Source organism: Ursus americanus, chromosome 16, assembly GCF_024610735.1.
Source record: "Ursus americanus isolate L20-20 chromosome 16, mUrsAme1.1.p, whole genome shotgun sequence".
NCBI lineage: Eukaryota > Metazoa > Chordata > Mammalia > Carnivora > Ursidae > Ursus > Ursus americanus.
In genome coordinates, this window is record NC_142142.1 from 50,921,218 (window position 1) to 50,930,574 (window position 9,357).

The following is a 9,357-nucleotide window of genomic DNA, read 5'->3' on the forward strand; positions in this document are numbered from 1 at the left end:
CTGTGCAGAGCTCTAGGCTGCAGGGTCCAACATTTTAACTACTAGCCATGAGTGGCTATAGAGGGGCGCCTCGGTGGCTCAGATGGTTAAGCGTCTGCCTTCGGCTCAGGTCATGATCCCAACGTCCTGGGATTGATCCCCGCGTCAGGCTCCCTACTCAGCGGGGAGCCTGCTTCTCCCTCTCCCTCTGCTGTTCCCCCTGCTTGTGCTCTCTCGCTCTGTCAAATACATAAATAAAATCTTTAAAAAAATATATGAGTGGTTATAGAAACTTAAGTTAATTAAAGTAAGAAAATTTAAAAATAGAACCCCTCGGTCACCTGGCCACATTCCCAAGTACTCAGTAGCCACAAATAACAAATGGCTACCACAGTGGACAACACAGATATAAGACATTTCCATCATTACAGGAAATCCTATTGTATAGCACAGCTCTACAGTGGGGGGGGGGGGGGCGGTGAGGTAGTGGTGGCAATGTATGGCCTGTAGGCCAAATTCAGGCCAAATCCAGCCATTGTCTGAATTTTTTTCTTAAGATTTATTTATTCATTTCGGAGAGAGAGAGAGCAAGCTTACTTGCATGAACGAGCAGGTGGAGGGGCAGAGGGAGAGGAAGAGAAGCAGACTCTGTGCTCAGCACAGATCCCACGACCCTGAGATCATGACCAGAGCTGAAATCAAGAGTGGGACGCTCAACCAAATGAGCCACCCGCTGTCCCTATAAACAAATTTTATAGGAACACAGCCATTCCCAATGGCTTATAGGCTGCTTTTACACTACAATGAGTGGAATGGTTGTAACAGAGCCCTATAGAGCCCCAAAGCCTAAGGCATTTACCATATGACCTTTTACAGAAAAAGCTTGCTAACTGCTGCTCTAGGGAATAAGAGGAAGGAGGCATCTTATCAGAGCAAGAAGAAATGAATGGGTAAAAACAAAAAAAATAGATCACCTACTCAAAACTGCATCCAGAAAAGAGGATTCCTTACTGGCCATTAGCGCTGAAAATAGACAGATGCACTAAAGAAGTCTGGAGAACATGGTATTCAGACTGGGCAAATCAGCAAGCTCTCATGTAAAGTAACGTAGAAGAAAGGCTTCTGAGGACCACAGTTCAGCTCTGCCTCCCCATATTCATAAATCAAGAAAAGTGATGGTTACCTTTCAAAGGGATGCTAAAACTTAGAGACGGTCAATTTAAAACACACGTAGTATAAGGCAGCCCACGCAAAGTTTAAGCCAAGAGCATTCAACTGAACTTCTTCATTAAAAGATAACTATTTTCAAAGAAAAGACAGGTTTTAGAAGTAAATGAAGGAAAACTTATTACATTTTGATAATAAAAACAAAGTTCTCAAGATGGGACTTTAGCAGAGCGCCTGCGTGATGCAGTCAGTTAAGCGTCCAACTATTGGTTGTGAGATCCAGCCCCACGTAGGGCTCTGCTCTCAGCATACAGTCAACTTGGGATTCTCTCTCTCTCCCTCTCTGCCCCTCCTGCTTGTGCCCTCTCTCTATTTAAAATAAATAAATAAATCTTAAAAAAAAAAAAAAAAAAAGATGAAGAAGAAGATGGGACTTTAGCTCTGGGATAAGCCAGTCCTTAGTCCAGGTGCTGAAATGTGACCCCCGATGACTCTCCAGTCTCATGTCTTTACAGGGATTCTGAACCTGGGACCTATGGATGGGCCTCAGGGGTCTCTGAACTCTCCTAAATAGGGGGAGGGTGTGGGGGAGGATACATTTTTCTACGATGAGAATTAAAGTTTTCAAAAGATTCCAAAAGATGACTTTAACCCAAGAAAATAAGTTAAAGAAAGGCTAAGAACCAGTACATGCAACTAGTAGAGAAGAGGACTCTTTTCCTTTAGCACAGCTCTTTCCCTTCACTTCCTCGTTGTACCTTCTCTGTCCACAATGCTTCTTTGGAACAACACAGGCCAGGGGAAAACCACTAGCCTCATGGAAAGAAGTCTCAAGGTACATACTATTGGCACATACAAAAAGATAACTGAAAGGCTGTAGAGTAAAACTTGATCCATATCATCTCATCTTAACAAGCCAAAGTTAGTTTGTTTCATCAGTATCTAATTGGTTCCAAGGACCAGAAGTTATAATTTCAAATGCAGCCCGTGGGAAATTACCATAAATGCACAAAAAGGGAAACAAAACAGGAGCCAAGTTTCTTGTACTGCCATCAAGCTTTACACCTGCCTAGTTCCACTGCCTTTTTAAAAGCATGTGGGCCTGCACTGTATGTTAACTAACTAGAATTTAAAGGACAATTTGAAAAAATAAAATAAAATAAAATAAAATAAAATAAAATAAAATAAAATAAAATAAAATAAAATAAAAGTATGTGGGCCATCCCATCACCCAAAAGAATGCAGCCACACAAAACATAACCCTGGGCCTCTTCTGGCCCAATGACTTGCTAGTTTCCACTCCTCCTTCAGACTGATGCTAAAGCTTATTTATAACTTAGTTGGCCCCTTGAATTGCTGCAATCATTGGAACCCCACCACACAACAGTGGGGACAAAATAAATACTCTGTGTGAAGTGCTTAGAGTAAGTGTTCAAGAAAAGGTGAATCCTCCCACTTCCCTGGGACTTCTCTTCTAGCCTGGTTTTCACCCAGCACATCTCCGTCAGCTCACTCATCTCTAGGATCTTTTTACCTGCCTGTTATGAGTAACTCCGAGTTGCCACCCTGTATTTAAAAAACTTCATTCGCTTCCTCTGGTTAATGTACTCCCATAACTTCCTTCCTTCCATCTGCCCCTCAATTTCTACAACTTGACCAAATATCCACTTTCTTATCTGGTTGCCACAAGCACTTCGTCTCTTTTTTTCCCCACTCAGTTAACACATATTACCCTAAAAACCTCTCCCTGATGCTAGGGTGCCTTTCCCAGCATCATCCTTCCTCTTGAAAAATATACACTTTGATAACCATACCCTGAGGGTAGAAGTTTCTGCCACGAAATACCAGGGATAGATCAAAGAGACCATTTTAACAAAGATAAATGTTCAGCTCTCTAGATATTAAAAACCAATTACTAGGAATAAAAGGGAAGGGGCGCCTGGGTGGCACAGCGGTTAAGCGTCTGCCTTCGGCTCAGGGCGTGATCCCAGCGTTGTGGGATCGAGCCCCACATCAGGCTCCTCCGCTACGAGCCTGCATGTTCCTCTCCCACTCCCCCTGCTTGTGTTCCCCCTCTCACTGGCTGTTTCTATCTCTGTTGAATAAATAAATAAAATCTTTAAAAAAAAAAAAAAAAGGAATAAAAGGGAAGATACGACTCAACAGTACACCAGAAAAAGACCTGATGGGAATTTGGCTGAAAGCTCAACACTCTCTGAGCAGACTGCCACAGTAAGCCGGGGGAGGCTCGACAAAGAGCGTCTGGCATGACGGAGAGAAGGAGAACCCCACTGTGTTGTGACTTCATTATTCTGTATTCGGATTATTGTATTTAGTTCTCAGGATCACATTTTCAAAGCAACATTGATAAGATAGAACTTGTCCTGGTGGAAAAGTAACCAGGGCGATGAAGGGCTGGAAAACATATCCGATGAAGAAAAGAAGAAAGTTAAAAACGTCTGGGAATGTTTTTTCTGGAAAGACTCAGACTTGAGGTTAGGAAGAGGCATAAACAAACTTCAAGTACACGTAGGTCCAACAAGTAAAGGAGGATTTGGATTTAGTCTACATGGCTCAGGAGAGCACACTAACAAGCAGTATGAGAGGGGCGGTCCTCACCTCAGAGCAAGATCTAACAGTAAGAGCTCTTTTTCAAATGCAATATGCTGCTTTATGAATAGTAACCTTCCCATCTCTGGAAGGGATCAAGTAGAAAGAAGTTAGCTGACCATCTGTTAGGGATTTGAAAAGGAGATTCCTGTACCTTTTCCAACTGAGATGATACGACTCTAGATAGCCTGAGTTAATGGTCTCATATATTCTCTGCGACAGTTTAAGTACTCACCAGATTCTTTTCAATATCTTGATCTGTGTTTACCTCTGAATCGGCCGTCTTAAAATCAGTCTATAAAGAAAGAAACAATTATATTCAGAACTGTTCAGAGACATTTTAAAAGGCAGAATTATTCTTTAGGAATTTTACCTAGAAATCTGCCACAAGTAACAAAGCAGCTAAATTTTTGCATTCCCCTTACTGGCTTCTTAACAAGAGAAGAACTGTAGGTCTGGCAAACAGACGTTGACACGTACATTGCATTGAACATTTATCCCACAAAAGAACCTGAACAAGACCCAAGACTGACACAGAGACAGTCTCAAGTGTGAAATAAGAATTTCGCCCCCTACAACCTATTGTGCCCATCCTTCCTCCTCCAACAAAGCACACCAAGCACTAGGAGGCAGGATACACTGTACTTCTTAAGATGTAGGTCAGAGAATTAACAAGGATTCCTCCTGCAAGGACAAAGATGGGAAATATGAATGCTGATGACCCACACTCAACAATGAGTCAGTGGAAGAGATTACATGTAGGTCATAAAGCTCCTAGTAGTCACGATGAGACCCTGGCTCCTGGTTTTATTATTTACTGAACACGGGAAGGATGACATCACACAGCACTGCATGAAAATCGTACGACAGCTGCCAATAAAAAAAACGAGACAGAGTAGTTCTCCACCACCTACGAAGAAAGGTCTCCTACCCTTGATAAATATATAAAACAGCCCCAATTCCATTTTAGTAGTAGAAACTTGATACTTGACCTGCACAGCAATGTTCTGAGAAAGCTTCGGGGAAGAGCTATCCTGATCATCATCCTGATCCACTCTGACTCCTTCAACCCCATTTGCTGGAGGCACCACAGGTCGGAAATCCAAGCCTGTGTCCCTGCTACCTTCCTTTAGGATGGAGGCTGGTGGGGATTTCTCTTCAGAACAATTCCCGGAGGCAAGCTGCTTTGTATGGCACCCTGCCTTAAGAGACCGAGTGACGGGATGGAGGCTCTCCCGGAGGCATGTGTCCCCCTCCTCTCCTGCTGTGTTGGCCACGTCCTTCAAATCAGACTGAGACCCACCGCCAGAAAGACAAAGGGCTGTGGCTAGCAAGTTTTCTCCTAAAACCGCCCGGTGCGCTGCTGACGTGTCACCTGCTGACGAACCAGGATTCTGCTCTGGGTGTTCCAAATGGACATTTCTGTTATTCTCCTTGGTTATCGTTTGGCTACTTACACTCGACAGAGGCGAGTTCTTGTGCTTCTGTGCAGGGTCTTTGGGGCTATCAAAAACATAAGACAGAAAGTTTCTCTCTTCACCCAATCTTAAGGATGATTAAATACATAATATCTTTAACATAATGACTAGAAGAACAAAACTAGACTACATAAGCCCCTCAAATGATCAGAATGACGTGGAACTTAGTCTTTGTCCAGCGATTTTGACCCACATGCAGGCAGTAGAGCTTGACGGTTAGAGTCTGGGCGCTGGAGACAGACATTTCCTGTTGGGTGACCATAAATAATCACACATAAATGACTGAAGAGCCCCAGATTTCTGAGGTCCGATTTGAATAATCTGGGGGAATGTCAACGAAATAGCCTACTGCTCGTTAGAGTATTTCATTTAGTTAGCTGTACTGACTTGGTTACATGTCATGTTTTCATAAATAAAATACTAATTTAGAAAAAATGTTTTCATTCCACTCTCATGTTTCACAAAAATAATTTTCATTCAAATTCCTCATACAGATCTTTGACCAGAACCACCTCTCAGGTGTCTCGACGGTCTTCCAGAGCACGGCATCCTTACTTCAGGGTGTCTGAGGTACAGACACTGAATCCAAAACTGAAGCGGTCCGTAGAAATTTTATCCCAGACAAACACATACACATGGATAAACACGTTTGTCACGGCCCCTTAACGTATTGCTTTTTGAAGAGATCTCTAAAACCTATTTACAGCGACATCTAACATTCACAACAGTGCGCCTGCCACCCAGGAATAATGACTACATCTGTGCTAAGTTTCTTTGTCCCTTCTTTCTTTTAAAGAACTGATTCTGTCAACTGATGCCCTTAAGTACCCCAAGCCAGCACTGACTGAGGCTTTAGGTCACGGTACCTTCCTTTCCTCAACAGCACATGCTGTTTGAAATAAAAGAACCAAGAGCTTCTTTGTGATATGAAAACCTTTATAAACACCTCTAGCTGATTTCTTGCTAAGCGTTACCTGGGGGAGCGGGGGAGACACTTAAATTATTAATTTGGGCGTATACAGTACAGTCCCCGGGTGTAAATCCTGACTCTGCTATTTACCAGCTGTCTCTCGGCAAGTTACTTAACCTCATTTGTAAAACAGAAATATGACCCTCCTAATAGGATTATTGTGAGGAGGACATGAAATCATGCATCTGAAGTATTTAGTACACAGCCTGGCACAGTGAAGATTCAACAAACCCCAGCTGCCATTATTATTACTAGGAGTATGTAGCTGACTCTGTTTATAAAATGAAGATCCAGGTTGATGGTTCGGCTTACTTAACATTTTTCCCCATTACCCCTTCGCCAACACATCTCTCTTCAGTTAAACCAGTATTTATGAGGTACTACAGAGTCGGACCAGCCTGGGTTCAAACCCTGACTCCAATGTAGCTCGGCAACCCTGGGCAAGTTACTAACCTCTCTGTGTCTCAATTTCCTCACCTGTAAATGGGAATAATAATATCAGCACCTCCCTCCTGGGGTTGTTATGAAGATTCAATGTGTTAATACATATAAAACTGTTAGTAGAGTATCATCTATTATATTAGGTCCTAGGTACTCTAGAAAAGAGTCGAGGTGGAATATAAGTCAATTTACTGTATATTCAACACTGTACGTAACTGTGTGTTAAGCACTGTAAGATGCAAGGGTGGGCAACCGTAACTCGGCCCCCAAGAGTTTAGATAGGAGGCAAAATATTTACACAAACAGGTAACCCATACTAACAAAGCCATCTGTTTATCTGTAGATAATACAGATACACGTATTTCTGTGTGTATGTATGAAGACATGTGCTTTACATATATGTATATATGTATACATATCTATATCTCTAATACAGAAGACATATATAAACATGCAGGTATATGATATTATAATATACGTAATCATAACATAAATATATAGGAATCATATGTAGATATAGACATAGATATATCATAAATATACAATTAAGTGAGCATATAGTCCATGTAAAAAAGGGTGGAGAAATACTAGCACTTTCAGAAGAGTGTGACCCCCTGTATTCTATTGACTGAAGCAACGCTTAGCATGCCGGCCAAGTGCCAGATGCTGTGTTAGGTACCATAAATACACACACGGACCAGACAGTCCCTACCTCTAAAAAGCTTACTCTCGTGCAATGCCACTAGAGCCAAAAAGAGGAAAACCCAGCTATGCTTCCATAAGAAGCCATCTCAAAAGCCTTTTGCCCAAATGAAATCTTCCCAGTCAAGGATGCGCACATTACCTTAGACCATCTGGGAGACCTTCGTCTGATTTGGAAGCACATAAACTAGAAGAGGATTCTGCAGGATTGGGGGCATTGGACACACCAGCTACTTCAGACGCCGCCGCCATCATGCTCTGTACATTCGGAAACAAATTACAGGATGCAAGTTTCCAAATTTTAAAACAAGTGTATCTTTCCCCCTCAGAAAGTCCATACCATAGAGTTGTTCCAGGAGAGAAACACAAAGAAAAAGTTGGGTCCCAGGAGAAAATACTTAAAGAGTTTTCTGTAGCAGGGTATTAAAAGAGCCACTGGGCACACGAGGCCCCAATGGACATCGATCCTCAGAAATCACCGTATTTATATAAATATCTAGGAGTCTGTGCAAAGCTTTTCCACTTGTGGCAGAGATGCAGTCATTTAAAACAGACTACAGTATGTGAGAATCTTCCAAATGGTCCACATGCCTCTTTTACCTAATATTATTTACAAAGAATGTTATTTGGGGGCCTAATAATCAGCAATATCTTATACATTTTAAATCATTAAAGGCATTCTCTGTTACGTGAAGTATTTTGGAGGTGTTCATGTGTGAGGAAAAAACAATACTATGTTGGGCAATGGGAGCATCTTTTACTGCCAGTGTGATCCCCACAGATGGGGAATGTTTGAGAACCACTGACTGAGGAAAAATACAGACTCTTCAAAGTTACTACAGGGGTGCAAAAGAGTACAAGAATCTTGGGTACTCTACGAAGAGAAAGAGAAGCTGAGAAGCAGGGTAATCCAAGTCAGGAAATCGGGACTGATGCCTTTCTTGAATCAAAAGGCCCTTTGTGTGGCAGGACAAATTCACGGCCCTCTATGGTGAAGACAAAGGGGGGCAAAAGAAGGGGGGGGGCTGGGAGGTGTAACACAGGGTTAGTTTAAATTCTTGTGTTTATTTTAAAAGCATCACAGGTATTCACTCCGCCCCCTCCCCCCGCCCGGAACCTTCAAGCAAACATTGGGCAAGTATGGAGACTGGGCTCTGTCAACACTTCAGCCACAAGCCAGAGAACCGCGGTGCCTCAGTTTCCCCCATAATACAAAGCCCCTAGGAGAAAATGGGCCCAAATCGCCATTACTGCTCCTCGCGTGCAAACACCCTGCCCCAACAGAGCCCACGGTCGTGGGTCCTTGGTGCCCGGTAAACGAAACCGCAGGGCAAGGGTCCTACATGCGACTCCGCCGCTAGAGTCCAAGGGGGAGCGGGACAGGTACGTCGGGCTGCAGGCTGCGGCGCGGGGTGGGAAGTCGAACGTGTCAAGGGAATCCCTGCGGCGACCGCCAGCAAGGCGGCGACGCCGGGAGCGACGGGTGATCGGGGGAGAGCGGGGCACGGCCGCGAAGGGGACAATGGGGGAAGCGGCGCCGGGTGGCCACGGCCGCCTCAACCAGGGACCGCTAAGTCCGCCGCCTCGTCCGGCCGGAGCCCCCCGCACCTCTCTGTCGCCCCCCCCTCCACCGCGCTGCCAGCGCCGTCCTGTTCCTAGGCCGGGACCCCCGCCCCGCCCGCACGGGCCCCCTCCACGCCCCCCGCCTCGACCCCCCCCCCCCGCCCCTACCCCAGCCCCCGGCGTCGCAGCCCCCTCCCCGCGCGCCCGCCCCGCACACACCTCCCGCGCCGCGCCCCCGGGAGGCAGGGGGGGAGGGTCGGGACGCACCTGAGCGGGCGGAGCGGGGGGAGGGGGCGGCCGAGCCTCGGGGGGAGGGGTCGAGCGCCGGCCCGCGCGCGGCACCTCCCACTTCCGGCGGCGCGAGCGGAGCGGGCGAGGCTCGGCCGGGAGAGGAGAGGCCTCGGCGGCACCGCGCCGCCCCCGACGGCGCCCTCTGGCGGCCAGAGC

General features: G+C 45.4%; 1 protein-coding gene across 3 annotated transcripts in view; it reads right to left on the reverse strand.

Moving 5' to 3' along the window:
• Positions 1-9,316, reverse strand: part of RNF214 (ring finger protein 214) — a 46,791-nt gene extending 37,475 nt beyond the window's left edge. Inside the window, exons 1-4 of one of the 3 annotated variants that reach the window (XM_045797849.2) lie at positions 9,178-9,316; positions 7,490-7,605; positions 4,749-5,259; positions 3,992-4,051 (exon numbers count right to left, since the gene is read on the reverse strand). In XM_045797849.2, coding sequence (XP_045653805.2) covers positions 3,992-4,051; positions 4,749-5,259; positions 7,490-7,602 — 684 coding nt within the window. In that variant the 5' untranslated portion in view covers positions 7,603-7,605; positions 9,178-9,316. The other 2 variants (XM_045797851.2, XM_045797850.2) reach the window with 2 other exon arrangements.
• Between the last annotated feature and the right edge of the window lie 41 nt (positions 9,317-9,357).